Raw genomic sequence first — 22,346 nt, 5'->3', positions numbered from 1 at the left:
GGTCCCGGCCCAGCTATTCACAGTATGGACAGAAACGCCGCCACGTACAAAAATAAAAGCTCTGCACGACCCCCCCCCGCCGAGGCACACACACCCCCCCCCGCCGAGACCCCCCCCAATCCCGCCGAGACACCCCCCCCCCCGCGCTGGGACACCCCCAATCCCACCGAGCCCCCCCCCCCAATCCCACCGCTACAAGGCCACGTCACGGGGGCACAGGCCAGGCCTGACACCCCCCCTTTTCCCCAAATTTAGGGGGGGGGAGGTCAGACCCCCCCATGAGCCCCCCCCTCAACACCCCCCCCAGCACCATTGCACCCCCCCGGCCATTCCCCCCCCCCCAAATTAGGGGAGACGCCAGTCCCGATGCTACAGTACAGTGTTCAGAAATGGGGGACACCCCCCTCCCCAAAAAGCTGTTTCGGGATTTGCTCCCCCCCCCAAAACCCCCCCAAACCCCCCCTCGCTCACAGAGGGATTGGGGGGGGGGGGCACCTTGTTATTGCTTCACCTCTATTGGGGATTTGGGGGGGGGGAGACCCCCCCAATTATGGCCTGGACCCTCACCCAGCGCAGACCCCAACAGGTTGGGGGGGGGGGCACAGGAGCCCCCCCCAATCGAGGACCCCCCCCCCCCCGGAGGGGCTGAGGGCAATTTGGGGGGGGGGTATTGCCAACCCCGGGGGTCCCTGTGCAAAAAGGGGGAGCGAGCGGAAGACTTTGGGGGGGGGGGGCCCTCCCCATGCCCCCCCCCGTCCCCCCCAGCCCCCAAATTGCCCCCCCCGGGGTCCGTCCTCCCTCCGGATAAATGGCTTTTGGGCGACAGACCGGGGGGTCCCCCCCCACCAGCCCCCCGCTTTATTTTTTTTGGGGGGGGTGTCTGTCCATATTCCCTTTTCCTGCCCCGGGGGGGGGGGGGGGGGCCCTCCGTTTTATCTCTTTTTTTGTCTTTTCAAGTGGTTTGGTTTTTTTTTTAAAAATACAATAAAAATTCCCACACCGCCCCCTCCCCCAAACTAAACCCCATCAAATTAAAATCGAATGAAAATAAAATTAAAATAAAATAAATCTGAGTTCTGCTCTTGGGGAGGGGGGGGGGATTTACCTCCCCCCTCCCCTAAATAATCTACAAGGTGGATTGGGGGGGGGGTGGGGGTGTCACCACTCCCCCGCCGTGTCCCCCCCCCCGAGTCCGTTCTGCTCTTCCTCCTCCTCCTCCTCGGGGGGTCTCCCGGGGGGCTGCTCCGGGGGGGTAACGTAGGGTTGATGGGTGAGACCGGGGGTGTCCCATGGCGGAGGGGGGGGGTAAAGGGCCAGATCCTGCCCATCCTCATCCTCCTCCAGCGTCAGGTCGAAACGGAAGCGGTGCTGGGGGGGGGACGAGGCGGCGGTGGCGGTGGCGGCGGCAGGGGGGGGCGAGGGGCTGTGGGGGGGCACGCGGCTGTGGTACCAGTCCCGGTTCTCCTCCAGCGTCTCCAGGATCTCCTGGGCGTCCGGGTGCACCAGGTCGGCCCAGGTCTCCCACAGCGGGTGCACGATGTAGTCGATGAAGCCCACCTTGGGGGGGGGGGACACACATGGGGGGGACACGCGGGGGGTGTGTGTGGGGGGGGACGATGACGCCCCAGGGAGATGGACCCGGTGCCAGCGCTGGATTCGCCCCCCTGGACCCATGGGGCACCCAGTTTGGGACGGGGGGGTGGCACTGGGGGTCCCTGCCCCATGGAGCACCCAGTTTGGGGCGGGGGGTGGCACCAAGGGTCCCTGCCCCATGGAGCACCCAGTTTGGGACGGGGGGGTGGCACTGGGGGTCCCTGCCCCATGGAGCACCCAGTTTGGGGCGGGGGGTGGCACCAAGGGTCCCTGCCCCATGGAGCACCCAGTTTGGGACGGGGGGGTGGCACTGGGGGGTCCCTGGACCCATGGAGCACCCAGTTTGGGGCGGGGGGTGGCACCAAGGGTCCCTGCCCCATGGAGCACCCAGTTTGGGGCGGGGGGGTGGCACTGGGGGTCCCTGGACCCATGGAGCACCCAGTTTGGGACGGGGGGGTGGCACTTGGGTTCCCTTCCCCATGGAGCACCCAGTTTGGGACGGGGGGGGTGGCACCGGGGGTCCTTTACCCCATGGGACACCCAGTTTGGGGACATTGTGGTGGGACCGGGGGTCCCTGTCCCCATGGGTCACCCCGTCATGGTCACGGGGGTGGCACCGGGGGGGGTCCCTGTCCCCATCTGGTACCCCAGGATGCTGCGTGGGGCCACGGGGGTGGCACCGGGGGGGTCCCCGTCCCCATGGGATGCCCGTGCTCGGAGACACCGCATCTCCCCATCCCCGTGCAACGCCTTTGCACGAGGCCCCCTGCCATGTGTCCGTCCCCCCCCCCCGTGTGTGTCCCCCCCCCGTACCTGGGACTTCTCGACGGAGGCGGTGTGCTTGTCGCACATGGGGCTGATCTCCATCCCGCGCTCCCGCTCCCGGTCTCCCTGCCGGAAGAACTCCTCCATGATCCGCTCCGTCCACTGCCGGTACAGCGCCAGCGGCTTCGTGGGGTTGCTCAGATCCGCGCAGTGCACCATGTTCCTCAGCACCTGCCGAGAATCGACCCACCCCCCCGGCCTCGACCCGTCAGCCAACCCTGGAGACCACCCAGGACCCCCCCCACACCCACACCCCCCCCCACCCCGGGACCCCCCCACCCCAGACCTGGATCCTGTCGGTGTAGTTGTCCAGCAGCAGCACCCCAGAACTCGTCACCTTCTTGGTCTCCACCATCGTCTTGAGGTCGGCCAAGAGACTCATGTGCTTGGACATGTCGGTGGCCAGGACCTGAAGAAGCCGAGGCGCACGTGGGGGGGGTGTCAGGATGCGACCCCCCCTCTTCCCCAGGTGGGGTTTATTATTATTATTTTATTATTATTATTTTTTTGGGGGGGTCCTACCATGTCGATGACCATCTTGCGGAGGGTTTGGCGCTGGCGCTTGCTGAGGTTCTGGAAGATGTCGCAGTTCTCCTCCTGCAGCAGCTTGAAGCCCACGGCCAGGTGATGGTTCTCCAGCACCGACTCGTCGTTGTACATCAGCGCCAGCTCCGAGTCTGGGGGGGGCACGGACACACGCGCGCGTGCGAGGTGATCCGCGCGTGGGCATGAGGTGGTGACCCGCGCGGGCGGGAAGGCGACGGGCGAGACGGCGCACGGGCGCGAGGCGACGGGCGCGCGAGGCTGAGTAGGAGGACGAGCGTGCGCAGGACGACTGGCACGTGCGAGAGGGCGCGTGTGCAAGAGTGGACGCGTGCGAGGTGACGCGCGCGCGCGCAAGGCTGCGTGAGAGGACAAGCGCGCGCGGGACGGCAGGCGTGTGCGCGAGGGCGCACGTGTGCAAGGTGACGCACGCGTGCAGGATGATGGGCACGTGCAAGGCAGCGTGCGCGTGCAAGATGACACGCGTGTGCGAGACGGTGTGCGGATGCAAGACTGCACGCGTGCAAGACAGGCGCGTGCAAGACAGGCGCCCGTACGCATCGTGCGAGACAGCGCGCACGTGTGCCAGATGATACACGCGTGCGAGACGACACGCGCATGCAAGACCGCGTGCGAGACAGTGTGCATGTGCGGGACAGGAGGCGCGCGGGAGGCAGCTCGTGCACGCCCAGACACGGGCAGCACGGCGTGTGCGTGCGAGATGCCCCGTTTCTGCGAGACGGGGACGCGCGTGCGAGGAGACGGGGACGCGCGTGCGAGGAGACGGCGACGCGCGTGCGAGGAGACGGGGACGCGCGTGCGAGGCCCGCCCCGGTGGTTGCACTCACTGGTGTTGATGAGGAACTGGTTGGAGACGCCGGGGTGGTCGACGTCGTGGATGGCGGCGGCGAAGAGGGCTGCCAGGATCTCCAGGTCGGTGAACACCGCCTGCGGCACCGGGCGCCCTCAGCACCCGCCCCAGCACCCCAAAAAACACACGTGTGTGTGCGTGCGTGCGTGTGTGTGTCCCCACCCCGGGGTCCCCGCCGGGGGAACCCTAAAAACTGGGGAGCCCCGGATCTTGGGAGTGCGACGTCCCAGCGCCCGGAAATCCCGATGGCTGGGGACACCGGGCACCCCAACACCCAGGGACCCCCCCCAGCACCCAGGGACCCCGATATCGAGGGACCCCCTCCCCAAATCTCAGCACCTTAGCATCCCAGCACCCCGTTATTTTAGGATCCCAGTGCCCGGGGACCCCAATATTTCAGGATCCCGACATTGAGGGACCCCGGTGTCTTGGGACCCCAACATCTGGGGACCCCAACATCTGGGGACCTTGGTTTCTTGTGACCATGACATTTGGGCACCCCAATATCTGGGGACCATGGCATTTGGGGACCCCAACATTTGGGGACCCCATCACCTGCTGTCCCCAGCACCTCAAGACGATCCCCCCCACCCCCAAATCCCCCCCCAACCACCCCACCCCACCCCAAACCCCCTCCTACACCCCAACGCCTCCATCGCCCCCAGGGGATGGTCCCACCACCCCACGATGGGTCCCACCACCCCATGGCAGGTCCCACCACCCCATGGCAGGTCCCACCACCCCACGCCGGGTCCCCCCACCCCACGATGGGTCCCACCACCCCATGGCAGGTCTCACCATCCCACGCTGCGTCCCACCACCCCACGCTGGGTTCCCCCACCCCATGGCGGGTCCCACCACCCCACGCTGCGTCCCACCACCCTACGATGGGTCCCTCCACCCCATGGCAGGTTCCCCCTACCCCACGGCAGGTCCCACCACCCCGCGCTGGGTCCCACCACCCTACAGTGGCTCCCACCACCCCACGCTGGGTCCCCCCCACCCCATAGCAGGTCCCACCACCCCACGCTGGCTCCCACCACCCCACGCTGGGTCCCCCCACCCCATAGCAGGTCCCACCACCCCACGCTGGCTCCCACCACCCCACGCTGGGTCCCACCACCCCACGCTGGCTCCCACCACCCCACGATGGGTCCCCCAACCCCATAGCAGGTCCCACCACCCCACGCTGGCTCCCACCACCCCACGCTGGATCCCCCCCACCCCATAGCAGGTCCCACCACCCCACGCTGGCTCCCACCACCTCACGCTGGGTCCCCCCACCCCATAGCAGGTCCCACCACCCCACGCTGGCTCCCACCACCCCATGATGGGTCCCCCCACCCCATAGCAGGTCCCACCACCCCACGCTGGCTCCCACCACCCCATGATGGGTCCCCCCACCCCATAGCAGGTCCCACCACCCCATGCTGGCTCCCACCACCTCACGCTGGGTCCCCCCACCCCATAGCAGGTCCCACCACCCCACGCTGGCTCCCACCACCCCACGATGGGTCCCCCAACCCCATAGCAGGTCCCACCACCCCACGCTGGGTCCCCCCCACCCCACGCCGGGTCGGGGGCTCACGTCGAGGGCGGGGGTGGCCAGCAGGACGTGGGTGGACTGCATGACGTCAGCGGCGTGCAGGCTGTTGTGGTAGGCGACGTCGGCGTGGTAGTGGTCCTCCAAGGTCAAGGTGTAGGTCAGCAACGTCTCCACCGGGATCTTGAAGGTCTTCACCAGCTCCCGCTCCTGATCCGGGGGGGGGGGGATGCTCAGACCCCCACCCAGGGGGGGTCCCAGAGGACCCAGGGATCTGGGGAAGGGGGGGGGATAGGGGGGTCTGGGGGGGTCTGAAGGGGTCTGGGGGGAGTTGGGGGGGTTTGGGGGGGTCTGAAGGGGTCTGGGGGGGGTTGGGGGGATTTGGGGGGATTTGGGGGGGTCTGAAGGGGTCTGGGGGGGTTTGGGGGGGTCTGGGGGGATTTGGGGGGTCTGGGGGGATTTGGGGGTTTTGGGGGGGTCTGAAGGGGTCTGGGGGGATTTGGGGGGGTTTGGGGGGGTCTGAAGGGGTCTGGGGGGGTTTGGGGGGGTCTGGGGGGATTTGGGGGTCTGGGGGGTCTGAAGGGGTCTGGGGGGGTTTGGGGGGGTCTGGGGGGATTTGGGAGGGTTTGGGGGGGTCTGAAGGGGTCAGAGGGGGTTTGGGAGGGTTTGGGAGGGTCTGAAGGGGTCTGGGGGGACCTGGAGGGGTTTGGGGGTATCTGGGAGGTCTGGGGGGGTCTGGGGGGGGGTCCGTACCTGGAATATCGTGTACATGATGCAGCTGAGCGAGCGGTTGTTGGAATATTCGGAGACGCGGAAGATGTTCAGGCCCCACTTGTTGAGGCTGTCGAGCTCCTGGGGGGTGCAGGGGGGTGTGGGGGGTGTGTGGGGGGGTGTGTGTGTGGGGGGGTACAGCACAGACCCCCCCCCGTCCCATCCCGGTGAACCCCATCACCTTGCCCAGCAGCTCCTCCCGGTCGGTCTTGACGCCGTAACGGGGGACGCCGGAGCCGCCGGGGCAGGAGCCGGGGGGCAACTTCTTCACCCCACTGATCTGCCCCATGGGGGGGGGGGGCTGCCGCCGCTTCTTCTCCCGCTCCTTGGGGCCGGGGGCCGGGATCTCCACCTCGTGCTGCTTGTCTGGGGGGGGCACACGCACCCACACACCCCCACCCACGGGGACGGGTCGGGAGGGGGGGCACGGGCACGCCCGGGAGCACCCACCCCACACACACACACACACCCCCCCCGCAGCGTGCGAGGGAGCGTGGACGGGCGCGAGGGGTGGCGTGGAAGGGGGGGGGAGGGAGGGATGGGTGTGCAAGGGATGGGTGTGCAAGGGATGGGCGTGCAAGGAGGGACAGGTGTGCAAGGGATGGGTGTGCAAGGGATGGGCGCGAGGGAGGACGCGTTGAGCGTGCACGGGAGGCACGTGCGAGAGATGCACGTTTAAGGGACGCGCGTGCAAGGGAGCACACGTGAGCGCGCATGTGCGTGGGACACGCGTGCAAGGGACGCTCGTGCAAGGGAGCACACACGAGCAGTGTGTGCGCGGGCTGCGCGTTTAAAGGGATGTGCGTGCGACGTGCACGCTTAAGGGATGGGGGGGGCGCAGGGCATCTGGGGGGGGGGTGTCCCTGGGGGGTCTTTAGGGGTCCCCGGAGGGCTGGGGGGGGTCTCTGGGGGCTGGGGGGGGTCCCAGGGGGTCCCTGGGGGTCTGGGGGGGTCCCTGGGGGTTTCAGGGGGGGTCCGGGGGAGGGTCTCTGGGGGTTTTGGGGGGTCTGGGGGGGTCCGGGGGGGCTGGGGGAGGGTCTCTGGGGGTTTCGGGGGGTCTGGGGGGGTCCCGGGGCCGGGGGGGTCCCCAGGGCGTTGGGGGGCTCACCGAGGAAGGTGCTGGAGATGTACTCGGAGACCTGGTTGCCGGAGCGGCTCATCTCGGAGAGGTGGGTCAGCTCCCGGTTCAGCATCCTCTTGAACTGGGGGGGCGGGGGGGTGAGGGACGGACCCCACATCACCCCCCCCGGCTCTGGGACACCCCCTGCCCCCCACCCCGAGCCCCAGGACCCCACATCACCCCCCCGGCCCTGGGGCACCCCCTGCCCCCCACCCCGAGCCCCAGGACCCCACATCACCCCCCCGGCCCTGGGGTGGGACCCTGGAGAGGGACGAACACCCTGAGGTGGGATGGGGGGTCCCAGTCTGGCCAGGACACCCCCGTCCCGTCGGCCCCAGGGGACAGGGATGGGGACGGGATGGATGGGGACGGGATGGACATGGGGATGGGATGGACATGGGGACGGGATGGGGATGGGATGGACATGGGGACGGGATGGACATGGGGACGGGATGGATGGGGATGGGATGGACATGGGGATGGGATGGACATGGGGATGGGATGGACATGGGGATGGGATGGACATGGGGACGGGGATGGGGACGGGATGAACATGGGGACAGGATGGACATGGGGACGGGATGGGGACAGGGATGGGGACGGACATGGGGATGGGGATGGACATGGGGACGGGGATGGGGATGGGGACGGGATGAACATGGGGACGGGATGGACATGGGGATGGGATGGACATGGGGACGGGATGGGGACGGGATGGACATGGGGACGGGATGAACATGGGGATGGGATGGACATGGGGACAGGGATGGGGACGGGGATGGGGACAGGGATGGACATGGGAATGGGGACAGAGACAGGATGGGGACAAGGATGGGGATGGGGACAGGAACGGGGATGGGATGGGGATGGACATGGGGAAAAGGATGAGGACAGGGATGGGATAGGGACAGGGATGGACACGGGGACAGGATGGGGACAGGGATGGGGACAGGATGAGGAAGGGGACAAGTATGGGAAGGGGTTGGGGACAGGGAAGGAGACAGGGCTGGGGACAAGAGGGACATGGGGACAGGGCTGGGATGGACATGGGGACAGGGATGGGGACAAGAGGGACATGGGGACAGGGATGGGGACAGGGATGGGGACAGGGATGGGGACAAGAGGGACATGGGGACAGGGCTGGGAGGGACATGGGGACAGGGATGGGAGGGACATGGGGACAGGGATGGGAGGGACATGGGAAGGGGCCGGGGCCAGGGATGGGGACGGGGCCAGGGATGGGGCCAGGGACAGGGACGGGGACGGGGCCAGCACAGCTTCACCCCAGGGAAGCCCAGAGGCTCCGTGCCCCCCCCCCCACCATTGGGGGGGACACACTGGTGGCACTGGGGGGACACTGGGAGCCACCGGTGCTTCCAGCTGCTGTCCCGGCCCCAAGGACCGTCCCCAGCCGGGGGCACCCAGGGGTGTCCCCCCGCCCCGGGGGGTGCTGCGGCAGCAGGGGGGGGGGTGCCCCGTGCCCCCCGAGTCCTCGCTGTCCTTGAGCGGGGCCCGGATGCTGCCCCCCCCCCCCCGCAGTGACTCATCCCTCGGCAGCAGCTGCGGGGCCGGGGGGGGCTGGGGGGGGCGCGGGGCCTTCAGCACCCCCAGGCTGAGGGGGGCTGGGGGTCCCCACCTGAGTGTCCCCGTGTCCCCCCCCCCCCGGGGAACACAGGCGTCCAGGCCCCCCCCCCCGGGGACCCCTCCAGCACTTCAGGGGGGACCCAGGCATCCCCCCCCCCCAACGACCCCCAGACCCCCCATTGCCCCCCCAGGGGGAGCTGCCCCCCCCCCGCCCCCCCCCCATCCTGGGGGGCCCCATCCCGGGGCGAGGGGGTGCGGGCTGCTCCCCCCCCCATTTACCCCAGCCCCCCCCCCATTGCCCCCAACACTGGGGGGGGGGGGGGAAGAGCATCACCCGCATCCCTCCCCCATCAGCCAATCAGGACCCTCCACCCAATCTCCATGGCAACCGCAGTCTCCATAGCAACTGCCCCATCCCGGTCCCGGGGGGGGGGGTGTCATGGGGGGGGGGGTTTAACCCCTGCTGTGCCACGCGGGGGGGGGGGGGGGCGGCTCCTCCAAACCCCCCCCACCCCCCCAGGGGACCACCCTCAACTTGGTGCCCCGTGTCATGAGTTTGCCGGGTCTCTGCGTGACGGTGCAGCCCTCCCCAAAACACAAACTGGGGGGGCTGCCCCCCCCCACCCCCCCCCAAAGCGCAGACCCTGTCCGACGGGGCCACGCGTGCCCGAATGGCCCCCCCCCAGTCCCCCCCCAAGCCAGGGGGACACCATGCAGGGAAGGGGGGTGACACCCCCGCGGCTGGCTCGGGGGGTCCCGCCATGACATTGGGGGGGGGGGGGTGGGGGGGAAGAAGAAGGTCAAACGTGCCCCCCGCCCCCCCCGTGCCCCCCCTTACCTGGTCCCACCAGCCCACCAGCCAGGGCTTGGCGCAGGTCTCGCAGAAAAAATCCACCAAGGGCATTTTCCGGCCGCGGGGGGGTCGGCTGGGGGTGCTGGGCCCCCCCCGCCACCCCAAGGGAACCGGGGCTCCCTGGTTACCCACCCCCCCTCCCCAAGCACCCCCTCAAGGCCCGGGGGAGGCGGTGGGGTGCGGGGGGGCCCTTGGCATGGTGGGACCCGGGGGGGGGGGGAACCAAGGCCCCCCCCTGGCTTGGGAGGGCACCGCCAGCCCCCCCCCCCCCCCCCCGGCGCTGCGCCTGCCCGGGGGGGTCCCTCACATCGCTCCCCTCCCCCCCTGCTCCGGAGGCTGAAGCCCCCCCCCCCCGGGGCCCTGCAGCTCCTCCCCCCCCCCCCCCGGGTGGGGGGGGGTCAGCGGGAGCCCCCGGAGCCCATCGAGGGGTGCGGGGCCGGGGGGGGGCCGGGGGGGGCGGGGAAGGGCCCGGGGGGGGGCGGGGAGAGGACGCAGAGGGCTGGGGGGGGGCGGGGGGGGGCTCGGGGGGTGCTGGGGGGGGGCTGGGGGGAAAGTGGGGATGCTGGGGGGGGGGACACACGCTGATGGGGGGGGATTGGGGGGGGGGGAGCCGGGATGCGGGAGTGTCCGGCAGGGATGGGGAGGATGCGGGAGGATGCGGGAGGATGCGGGGGGGGGGGCGGGGGGCGGGCAGGGGGTCGCGGGGGGTTCCGGGGGGGCCTTGGGGTGCCCGGGGGGGGGGGTGGGGACCGTGGGGTCCCGTCGGGGCTGCGGAGGCCGCGGAGCGCCGGGCGGGGGGGGGGGGGTGGGGGGGGCCGCACGCCTGCGCGGGGCTGCGGGGCCTCGCTCCTCCCCCCGGCCCTGCCCACGGCCCCCCCCGGCCACGGCCACGGCCACGGCCACGGTCACGGCCACGGTCACGGCCACGGTCACGGCCCCGCCGCAGCGCCGGGGGGGGGGGGCAGACTTTGGGGGGGCTGCTGGGGACCCCCACGAGTGACCCCCTGTGGGGACCCCCAGGGGTCACCCCCAACGTGCCAGCCCCCCCCCCAAAGGGCCAGGGCCCCCCCCAGACCCCCCCCGCACTGGGACAGGAGCCCCCCCACGCTGGGGTGGGGGCACAGGGGTGACGGGCCCACGGGGACGTGGGGACACGCCACACCGGGGCGGGGGGGGCACGATCCGGCACCGCCGGCTACGGCACCGGCACCGGCACCCACGGCCACCGCGGCCACCGGCCCTGGCGCCACCAGCACCGACACGACTGCTGGCACCGGCGGCATCGGCACAACCGGCACCGCCGGCACCGTTGGCACCACCGCTAGCGTCACCGACACCGACGCAGCCGCTGGCACCGGCCCCACCGGCGCTGCCACCGCCACCAACCACAGCACAACTCCTGGCACCAGCACCGGTGCCACCGACACCCCTGACGCAGCCGCTGCCACCGGCGCTGCCACGGCCGACAACCACCGACATAACCACCGGTACCAGAACGGCCACCGCCAGCATCAACAACACCAGCACAACTGCCAGGGACCCCACGCAGCCCCCGGCCACCGTCCCCAACCCCCTGCTGCCACCAGCCCCCCCGTCCCCGACACCAAAACCTGCTGGCCCTGTCCCCACGGCGGAGCCAGAGTCCCGTCCCCAAATCCACGGCACAGCCGGGGTCCCATCCCCAAATCCACGGCACAGCCAGAGTCCTGTCCCCAAATCCACGGCACAGCCAGAGTCCCGTCCCCAAATCCACGGCACAGCCGGGGTCCCATCCCCAAATCCATGGCACAGCCAGAGTCCCATCCCCAAATCCATGGCACAGCCAGAGTCCTGTCCCCAAATCCACGGCACAGCGGGGTCCTGTCCCCAAATCCACGGCACAGCCGGGGTCCCGTCCCCAAATCCACGGCACAGCCAGAGTCCCGTCCCCAAATCCATGGCACAGCCGGGGTCCCGCCCCCAAATCCACGGCACAGCCAGAGTCCCATCCCCAAATCCATGGCACAGCCGGGGTCCCATCTCCAAATCCATGGCACAGCCAGAGTCCCATCCCCAAATCCACGGCACAGCGGGGTCCTGTCCCCAAATCCACGGCACAGCCAGAGTCCTGTCCCCAAATCCACGGCACAGCGGGGTCCCATCCCCAAATCCACGGCAGAGCCGGGGTCCCGTCCCCAAATCCACGGCACAGCCAGAGTCCCATCCCCAAATCCACGGCAGAGCTGGGGTCCCGTCCCCAAATCCACGGCACAGCAGGGTCCCATCCCCATCCCCGTCCCCACGATGGAGCCGGGGTCCCATCCCCAAATCCACGGCAGAGCCGGGGTCCCATCCCCATCCCCGTCCCCACGATGGAGCCGGGGTCCCATCCCCAAATCCACGGCACAGCCAGGGTCCCATCCCCATCCCTGTCCCCACGATGGAGCTGGGGTCCCGTCCCCAAATCCACGGCACAGCGGGGTCCCGTCCCCAAATCCATGGCAGAGCCGGGCTCCTGTCCCCATCCCGGTCCCACGCCACGGTGTATCCCCGTCCCCGTGTGACGCCGCGGTGCGTCCCGGTGCCGGTGGCCGTCCCCGTGCCGGGGCGCACCTTGTTGGACGCCATCTCGCTGACGGCGCGGTGGGTCTGGAGGGTCTCCAGCTGGTCCAGGCACCAGTCCAGCTCCTCCAGCGTCTCCCGGGCCAACTGCTGGGACGTCTCCTCTGCGGGGGGGGGCAGCCACCGCCCCAGACTCCCGGGTCAGGGATGGGGGGGGCTGTGGGGACCCCCCCCGGGGATGGGGGGGATGTGGGGACCCCCCTGGGGCTGTGGGGACCCCCCCCCCGGGGCTGGGGGGGATGCAGGGACCCCCCTGGGGCTGTGGGGACCCCCCTGGGGATGGGGGGGATGCGGGGACCCCCCTGGGGCTGTGGGGACCCCCCCGGGGATGGGGGGGATGCGGGGACCCCCCTGGGGCTGTGGGGACCCCCCCCCCCGGGGATGGGGGGGATGCAGGGACCCCCCTGGGGCTGTGGGTGCAGGGACCTGCCCCGGGGCTGGGGGGGGGGGGGGCTGCAGGGATCCTCCCCAGGGGATGGGGACCCCCCCCAGGGATGGGGGCTGCAGGGACCCTCAGGAATGGGGGGGGGTGCTGGGACCCCCCGTGGGGCTGTGGGGACCCCTGGGGACTGGGGGAGATGGGGGCTGCCAGCCCCGTGCCTCAGTTTCCCCGGCGGGACAGGGACACAAGCAGTTTCCCCCCCCCCCCCTTCCCCAAAATCCCCCCAAACCCCCCCAAATCCTCCAAGCTCAGGGGTCGACCCCCCTCAGCCCCCCCCCCAGCCCTGACCCCCCCTTACCGGAGAGCGTGGCCTTGCAGAGGGGGGGCTGGGAGCCGATGGGCGACCGCCTGCCGGGGAGGGGGGGACAACATGGGGGGGGGGGGTCAGAGCTGGCTGGGACACACACCCCCCGCCCCTAAAAGGGGTTGGGGGGGGTCAAGGTTAGGGTCAAGGTCAAGGTCAAGGTCACTCACTTGCTGGACGTGGGGGTGGGGACATTTGCCAGGATGGAAAAGTTGCTGCGGACGCTGCGGAGACTCGCCAGCACCTGGGGGGGGGGACACGGACACAGGGGAAGGGGGTGGCATGGGGGGGGTCAAGGACACATAGAGGGGGACACCCCCCACCCAGGGACCCCAAATCTGCCGCAGGCATCACCCAAACCCTGAGCATCAGGGCCAGCCCCCCCCCCCCGCCGACCTCCCCCTATAGGGGTTGGGGACAGAGGGCCCAATCCTGCACCCCCCACCCCCCCGGGGACCCCCCAGCCCTACCTGGGCAAAGGGGGTGACAATCAGGTCCTCGGCGTGGCTGGAAGAGAAATGGGGGGGGGGGTGTCAGTGGGCCCCCCTGGCCCCCCACCCACCCTGGGGGGGGACCATGGTCCACAGGGGGTCCCTGGGGGGTAGTTAGGGGGTCTCCAAGGGGATGGGGGGGGTACCTGGGGGGTCCCCAGAGGGATATTGGGGGGTCTCCTGGGGGATACAAAGGGGGGTCCCGGGGGGGATGGAGGGGGGGTCTGTAGGGGCATGTTGGGGGGTCTCCAAGGGGAAGGCAGCGACTCCCCAGGGGAAAATTTGGGGGGGGGGGAATGTGGAGGGATGGGGGGTCCCTGGGGGATATCAGGGGGTCCCCTAGGGGAATGGTGGGGGGTCTCCAGGAGGATGGAGGGGGGGTCAGCGGGATGAGGGGGGTCCCTGGGGGGCTCTGGGCGTACTGGGGGATCTCCAGGGGGAATGTGGGGGTTCCCCGTGGCACCCAGACCCCAGGGGGGCCGTGGAAGGGCGCTGGGGGTCCGGGAGGGATGCCGGGGGGGTCCCGGGGCGGGGGGGGGGGCCGTACTCACGCCTCGCTGGCGATGGAGGAGTTGCGGGACATGCTCTTGGGGGAGGCGTCGTAGTCGCTGTCGGAGCGGTAGAGGAAGGACTCGCGGCGCTGGCCGGGGGGACCCCCGGGGAGCAGCACCAGCCCCGGGCTGGCCTGGGGGTCCGGCGGGCTCCGGCCCGGCGAGGGGCCATTCTCCACCTCGAAGCTGTGAGGGGGGGACGGGGGTCAGGCTGGGGGACACACACAGCCCCCCCCCCACACACAGAGCCCCTCCCGGCACGCGGCGCGGCAACGGGGCACCGGATCCCCGCGGGGTTGGCGCCGGTGGCAGCGGCGGTGACCGTGCCACGGTGGTGGCGGTGACCGTGCCACGCTGCCTGCCTGCCCGCGCGCTGCCAGACCTTCCTGGCGGCGGTTGTGCGAGCCGGTGCCGGCGTCACCGCGCACGCCGGTGTCACCGTGCGCACGGGTGTTCACCGTTCACGCCGGTGTCACCGCGTGCACCGGTGTCACCACGTGCTCACCGGCGTCACCACGTGCTCGCCGGTGCCAGTCCCCGCGCGCCCCGGACGCCGTGGCACCGAGTGGCACCGAGTCACCACGGCGTCACCGCGCTGGGCAGCGGCGCCTAACCTTAGCCGCTGTCTTGGGTTTCCGCCGCGACCTTTCGCCGCGGGGAAGCCGCCACCGATCCCGCGGGCCCCGTCGCGATACGGGACCCTGTCGCGATACGGGACCCCGTCGCGATACAGAGGGCCCCGTCGCGATACGGAGGGCCCCGTCGCGGCACAGGGGACAGCAACGCCCAGCGCTGGCGCCTGCAGGTGCACCGCGACACCACTGGGTGCCCCTGTGGGTGCAGTAGCACCCATGGGTGGGGGCACCCCCAGCCCCACCGAGGGCAGCCGCAGCGGGGGACAGGACGGGGACAAGGACGGGGGGGCTGGGCTGTGCCCCGGGAACGGGGGTCCTGGAGCCTGGGTGCCCCCCCACCCTGGGGTGGGGACCCCCCGGTGCCCCCCTGCATCCCCCCCCGCCCCCAGCCGTGTGCCCCCACCTGAGGGTCGTGCCGAGCGGGTGCCCCCCCACGTCCTCCTCGCCGAAGGGACACCGCATGGCGGCGGGACCCGGCGGGGGGGGGCAGTGGGTGCTGGGGGGGGGGCGGGGCCCAGGGACGGATCCAGGCACCCGCCCCGGGCACCCGACTGTGGCAGCCGGGAGCCCCCCCGTAACGGGACACCCCCCTCAATACAGGGGATCTCTGGGAGCCTGGTGCCCTGGGACCCCCCCGATACCAGGACCCCCCAGGAATGGGACCCCCAGGAGCCTTGTGCCCTGGGACACCCCCCCCCCCCGGAACTGGGACCCCCCGGCACCGAGACCCCTGGGACCCCCCAACACTGGGACCCCCGGGAGCTTTGTGCCCCAGGACCCCTCAACACCGAGACACCCCCCTCCCCAGCACCAGCACCCCTGGGAGCCTTGTGCCCCAGGATCCCTCACCACCGGGACCCCCCCAACACTGGGACCCCCCAACGCTGGGACCCCCACGACCCCTGTGCCCTGTGACCCCCAAACCGTGCTCCCCCCCCGGCGCTGGGGTCCCCCAGGACCGTGCACCCCAGGACCCCCCCGGTACCGCCCCCCCCCTCCCTGTGCTCCTGTATCTTTGCTGGGACCCCCAGTGCCAGGCACCCTGGGGACCCCCAACGCCACGACCAGGACCCCCCAGTTTCAAGACCCCTGTGGGGAAAGGGGGGGGGTGGGGGGGCTCCCCGTTATCCCCTCCCCCCTCCAACCGTTGCCCACTTCCCCCTGGGCGGTAGAAGGAACCCAGTCCTCCTGCCCCCCCCCCAGCCCCCCCCCCGCCGTTATCGGGGGGTCCCCAGGCAGCCGGGTGGCACCCAAGGGCCACTGTTTGAGGGAGGGGGCTCACAAAGGGACCCCCCCCCTTTAGGCCTAGGCATGGGAGACACCCCTGTCCCCCGAAACCTGGGGGGGGGGGGGTGGTCCTGTCCCACCGCAAAGGGGGGGCCTGTTCCCCCTCCTGGGCATCGGGGGGTCCCTGTGTCCCGTCCCCCCCGCCCAGCATGGGCACAGGGGGGTCCTTGTGTGTGTCCCCCCAAACCGGGTACAGGGGGTGTCCCTGTCCCCCCGCCCCGGGGAGCTCCCCCCTGCCCCCCCTTACCTCACCGCCAGCGCCCCCCGCTCGGTCCCCAGGGGGGGTCTCCTGCCGCCGGCCCCCTGGGTGCCCCCCGGCTCCATGGGTGCGTGGGGGGACACCCGGGGGTGCTCCCGCCCTGGGCCCCCCCCCTTCCTCTACCGGCTTCCTCTAACGAGCCGCCCCGGGACGAGCGGCCGGGGGGGGCCCCCCGCTTCCCACGGTGGCCCCCGAGACCGTGTCCCCCCTGGGGGGGTGCTGGGGGGGGGTGATAGAGCAGCTTTGGGGGGGCTGTTGCTTATGGGGGGGCTTGACCTGACACCCCCCGAGTCTAGCCCGGGGGGGGGCACTTAGAGCCCCCCCAGCACTGGGGGTCCCCCATCCCCATGGGGACGGGCAGCCCCACTTGGGGGGCGGGGGTGGCCTTGCCCTCCCCGAAAGCCCCCCCCATACTCTGACCTTTGACCCCACTGCCCCCCCATCCCGCAAAGGACCCGAGCAGCCCCCCCTTCCTTCCGGGGGGGGCGGTGCCCGTACCGGGACGGGGGGGTTCTTCGTACCGGGGGGGGTCTGTACCGGGGGGGGTCTGTACCGGGGGGGTGTCTGTACCGGGGGGGGGGTGTCTGTACCGGGGGGGTCCGTACCGGGGGGTGTCTGTACCGGGGGGGTGTCTGTACCGGGGGATCTGTACCGGGGGGTCCGTACCGGGGGGGGTCTGTACCGGGGGATCTGTACCGGGGGGTCTGTACCGGGGGGTCTGTACCGGAGGGGGTCCGTACCGGAGGGGGTCCGTACCGGGGGGGGTCTGTACCGGGGGGGTCTGTACCGGGGGGTCCGTACCGGGGGGGGTCCGTACCGGGGGGGGGTCCGTACCGGGGGTCTGTACCGGGGGGTCTGTACCGGGGGGTGGGTGGTCGTGCAGCACCCCCGGGGTCCGGGGGGGTTCCAGGGTACCGAGGGGGGGGTTAGGGGGTCCCGGGAGGGCCGGGGGTGGGGGTGTGTTTTTTTTGGGGGGGGGGTGTCCCCCGTTACCTGCCCCGCATCCTGCGGTGCCGCTCCTGGATGCTGCGGTTGAGGCGGAGGCGGCGGAGGAAGGTGGGGGACCCGCCGGGGGGGGCAGAGGCGGGGGGGGGGGACGGGCAGGAAAGTCTCGTCCTCTGCCCCCCCCCAGTACCCCCCCAGGCGGAAAAGGGGGGAACGGGGCGGCTGCAGCCCCCGCCGCTCCCCGGCCATGGCAGCGGCGGGGACGGGGTGAGAGGGCGGCGGGGGGGGGGGCCGGGCCCGGGGGGGGCGGGGTACGGGGGGGCCCAGCCCCCGGTGCCGCCCCGGGACCGCCCGCCGCTGGAGGGGGGGGGAGGGACCGGCCCGAGGCTTCGCGGAGGTGGGGGGGGGGGGGGAAGTGGATGGAGGGTCCTGAGCCCCCCCACCCCCCCCCCGGGGTCCCTGGGTCCCACCTGGGTGTTCCTGGGGTCTGTGCGAGGGTCCCTGCGCCCAGCCTGGGGGTCCCTGAGCCCCCCCAAGGGTCCCTGTGCCCCCCCCGAGGGTCCCTGCTCCCAGCCTGGGGGTCCCTGTGCCCCCCCCGAGGGTCCCTGCGCCCCCCCGAGGGTCCCTGCGCCCAGCCTGGGGCTCCCTGTGCCCCCCCCCCAGGGTCCCTGAGCCGTTCCCAGGGGTCCCCCCAGCCCCACTCACCAGGGACCCCCGTGGGAACCCGCCAAGGGGCCGCATGGGGGTCCCAACCCCCCCAGACCCCCCAACCCTGCACTCCCCCCCCCACCTGCACCCTCCCAGTGCAGCAAGAGACCCCACGTGGCCCTGGGGAGGGGGGTCCCGACCCCGCGTGTCCCCCCCAGGAAAGGGGTCCCGACCCCTGTAGCCCTGGGGAGGGGGGTCCCGACCCCGCGTGTCCCCCCCAGGAAAGGGGTCCCGACCCCTGTAGCCCTGGGGAGGGGGGTCCCGACCCCGCGTGTCCCCCCCAGGAAAGGGGTCCCGACCCCTGTAGCCCTGGGGAGGGGGGTCCCAACCCCGCGTGTCCCCCCAAGGAAGGGGGTCCCGACCCCCCGTCCCCATGGACCCCCAGGAGATGGGGGTCCAGACGAGCCCAGCCCATGTCCCCATCCTTCATCCTCACCCTGCGCCCCCACAGCGGCCTCACCCCCCTGGGGTCCCCAACCCACGGTGCCACCCACCCCACTCCTGTGCCGGCTCCAAGCCCCCCAGCCCCATAGGGGACCCCAACCTCATGGGTGACCCTGGGGGGGGGTCCCTGGCCCCGTGGGGTCCCCATCGGGTGCAGCGCCCAGCCCCCCGGGGCTGGCAGGGGGCTGCTGAGGGGGGCGGGGGGGGGGGGGAGCCGGGGGGGGCTGCGCAGGCAGCGGGGTGGGGGGTGACTCACAGCTGGCAAATTTAGCAACCGGCTCCAGGGAGGAAAAGGGCTTTTTTGGGATTTTATTGGGATTGTTTCACGCCTCAAGAGCCGCAGCCGCTGGGCGAGAGACGGGGGGGCAGCGGGGTTGGGGATCCTCGGGGATGGGGACCCCCCCCCATGTCCCCAGTGTCCCCCGTGTCCCTGGTGTCCCCAGTGTCCATTTTGGAGTGTTTATCCCAAGCGAATTGAGGACCCGAGGGTGCGCTGGGGGTCCCAGCTCCTTCCCCCCGCAGTTTGGGATGCAGGATGGGATCCTGCCAGGGCAATCTGGGGGGTCCGGCGGGTCCAGCACCCCAGAAGTGGGGTCCCCACTCCCTGTCGGAGCCAGGAGGGATGTGGTGGTCCCCTGGATCATCTCCAGCGATCCCTGGGCACCCGCTGCTCCGGGCTCATCCCGGTGGGGACGAGGATGGGATGGGGATGGGATGGGATGGGGGTGGGATGGGGACAGGGATGGGATGGGGATGGGATGGGGATGGGATGGGAATGGGGATGGGATGGGGATGGGATGGGAATGGGGGTGGGATGGGGACAGGGATGGGATAGGGATGGGGATGGGGACAGGGATGGGATGGGATGGGATGGGGAATAAGATGGGATGGGGATGGGATGGGGATGGGGATGGGATGGGGATGGGGATGGGGATGGGGATGGGGATGGGGATGGGATGGGATGGGGATGGGGATGGGGATGGGATGGGATGGGGATGGGATGGGGATCGGATGGGAAAAGGATGGGAGCGGAGATGGGACAGAGATGCGGATGAGGATGGAAATGGGATTGGGAAGGAGCTGGGATGGGGACAAGGATGGAGACAGGACGGGGATGGCGATGGGGTGGAGGGAATTGGGATGGGGACGAGGGAGAGATGGGGATGGGGACAGGGAGGAAGACTGGATGGGGATGGGAAAAGGTTGGGGAGTAGGATGGAGATGGGGTGGGGACAGATGGGGACGAGGAAGAGATGGGGATGGGGACAGGAAGGGGATGGGGATGGGGACGGGATGGGGATGAGGATGAGGATGAGGATGGCCACAGAGATGGGATGGAGTCAGGGAGGAGGAAGAGCTGGAGACCAGAAGGGAGACAGGGATGGGGACAGTCACCAGCGCCGGGACATCCCTGCGCCCAGTGCCGCTGCTGGCACCTCCCTGTGCAGAGGGACCGCCAGCACGGTGCCACCATGCTGTGCCGTACCGTACCACACCACGCCCCTATCGTGCCGTACGCGCCATACCGCGCCACGCGTAACCGTACCATACGGAACCGTACCGTGCCGTGCTGTGCCGCATCGGCCGGCGCGCCCGGCCGGCCCCGGAGGCGGCGAGAAGGGGCGTCCCTGCTATTCCTGGCAGCCGGCGCGCACGGCTCGCCTGCCGGCGCGGGATTTCCTCCCGACCGGGATCTGCTCCGGGAGCCGGAGACAAACGTGAATCACTTTTAATGGCCGCAGGTGACTCATCCCCCTCAAAAAAGATTACGGCACATCATAAACGCCGGAGGGGCTGCGATGGGCGGCGTGCGGCACTGCCGCCATCACCACGACCCGCCGGCGGCGCGAGGTTGGCGTCGGTTTGATTATTATTATTTTTGTTCTGAAAAGGAAAAGAATTAAAGCAGGAGGAATTAATTAGGGCGAGGGCTGCAGGAACCCGGGAAAAGCCTCCAGGAGCCGGCGACGGCCGGCCGGATCCTGGCGCTGCCGTGGCGAGCCGGACTCTGGCCATCCGCCTCTTCCTCGGTGAAATCCCAGCTTGGGATTTCACGTTCGTTTTGCTTAATTACACTAATTGCTCCAGGAAGGGAGAAACCCATAAGCGAGGGTTGAGCCGGTTCTTCCCGGTTGAACCGCACCGGTGCCGGCAGCGGGATGCCGGGATGAGGGGGGGAGGGTTGCCCATCCACCGGGTCTCACCGATGGGGGTTTAATGTGACGCCGCGGTGGTGGTGGTGGTGGGGTGTTCAGCATCCCAACCCCCCGGATTTGGGCAGGGGGGGGGTCCCGGTAGCCCCGGTTTCACCGGGGGGATGCCGGCGCTGCCCGCGCCCCATCACCCTCCCCAGCCGCTCGCCGCCCGACAGCCGTCTCGAGGAGGTGGGGGGGAAAAACTCCGTCGCGAGGGGAGGAAGAGGAGGAGGAGGAAGGAAATAAAACCCCCGAGTCCCGACCATCTGCCGAGCCTCCTGCGCATAAATTATCTCCCCTAACGAAGCCGGAGGTGCCGCTGCCCCCTCGGCTCTGCCAGAAGGACACGGCGCACGGCACACGCTGCCGTCACAGCACAACCACCCGCCGGCGCGTTCCCGAGTCGTTTTCCCCAAAAAAACTTCCCGACCGGGAACAGGCAGAGCCGGCACTCGGCGTCGGACAGATCCCGGGGGGGGGGGCCCCAATCTGGGGGTGCTGCATCTGTCCCCCCGACATCGAGCATCTCCCGGTCTGGCACATCTCACAGGTACCGGCACGGCGGCCCCCGCCCCCGGTGTCGTGCTGGGGACCCCTCACCGGCACCCGAGGGCCCCAACGGTGGCCGTGCCGTGGCCAGGAGCGGGTTCACCCCGGGAGAGCCGGCGGCGCGAGGGGTGAACCCCGAAACTGCGCCTGCCGGGATGGAGGCACCCTCGGTCAGGTTGGGGGGGGGGGTTCCCCGGACCCCCCCCCCCCCCCAAACCCCACCAGGACCAGCACCCACGGGGCACCCATGGGTGGGGGGGATGGAGCCGGGAGCTGCAGCCGCGCCGGTGCCGGTGCCGGTGACCCCGTTGCCATCCCCGGTGCCTGGTGGGGGACCCCGAGAAGGGTCCGTCAGGTCGGGGGTCCCACGGGACGGGACCCCCCCGGTGTCGCTGCTGCCCCCGCTCCCACGGCAGCCCACGGGCCGGATCCACCCACCGCACCGGCACGGCCACCGGCCCCCTCCCGCCACCACCGTACCGGGATGAGCGTAACGCCGGGGGGGGGTCCCCGGTACCGGGGTGATGCTGGGGGGGGGCTCCTGTCACCGCCTCTGCTACCGGCACCGGTATAACGGCGGTGGGGTCCCTCCCGCCGCCTCCGGTACAGGGGTGATGCTGGGGGGGGGGGGGGGGGTCCCCGCCTCCGGTACGGGGATGATACCGGGGGGCTCCGGCTGGGGGTCCCCGCTGCTGTCACCTACCGCTTGCCGGTGCCGGGGGTCCCGTGGAGGGAGGAGGGCCAGGACATGCGGGATTTCCGCAGGCCGGGCCGGTCCCCGGTGTCGACGGCGTCCGCCCGCTCCATGGGCCGGGACCGGTGCCGGTCGGTGTCGGAGAAGCCGCGGTGGCGGATGCGGATGGGGGTGCGGGGCTGGCGCCAGAGGTGCTGGGGGGGCTTCAGGGTGCTGGGGCCCTCCCGGGGCACCGGCAACGACAGCGAGAGGCTTTTTCTGGAGCCCGGCACCGGCTCCATCATCCGCGGTACCGGGGGGGGGGGGGGGGGGGGCGGGGTGGAACCGGGCACCCCGAGATGCTCCCGGTGCCGGTAAAGGAGCCGGTGCCGGTGCCCGACGCGGTGCCGCTCCCGGTGCCGCTCCCGGTGCCCGACCCGGTCCCGGTGCCGGTGCCGGTGCCGGTGCCGGTCCCTAGCGATACGAAGCGGCGGGAGCGGCGGCGGCTCTTCCCGGCCCCGGGCTCCGCATGGCCCCGTGCAACCGGTTGGGACGACCC

General features: G+C 71.0%; 1 protein-coding gene across 1 annotated transcript; it reads right to left on the bottom strand.

Moving 5' to 3' along the window:
* Positions 1 to 1,206: 1,206 nt before the first annotated feature.
* Positions 1,207 to 22,325, bottom strand: PDE4A (phosphodiesterase 4A). Its single transcript, XM_075737985.1, is given in 16 exon segments — positions 1,207 to 1,407; positions 1,409 to 1,557; positions 2,407 to 2,589; positions 2,705 to 2,827; positions 2,941 to 3,095; positions 3,810 to 3,909; positions 5,421 to 5,585; positions 6,129 to 6,227; positions 6,328 to 6,512; positions 7,255 to 7,348; positions 12,296 to 12,408; positions 13,045 to 13,094; positions 13,221 to 13,294; positions 13,521 to 13,557; positions 14,093 to 14,278; positions 21,818 to 22,325. Coding segments are annotated over 16 exon segments (2,049 nt in total). The 5' UTR covers positions 22,093 to 22,325; the 3' UTR covers positions 1,207 to 1,346.
* Between the last annotated feature and the right edge of the window lie 21 nt (positions 22,326 to 22,346).

The sequence above is a fragment of the Balearica regulorum genome, chromosome 30 (genome assembly GCF_011004875.1).
Source record: "Balearica regulorum gibbericeps isolate bBalReg1 chromosome 30, bBalReg1.pri, whole genome shotgun sequence".
Classification (NCBI taxonomy): Eukaryota; Metazoa; Chordata; class Aves; order Gruiformes; family Gruidae; genus Balearica; species Balearica regulorum.
This window is presented reverse-complemented; position numbering and strand designations above follow the sequence as displayed.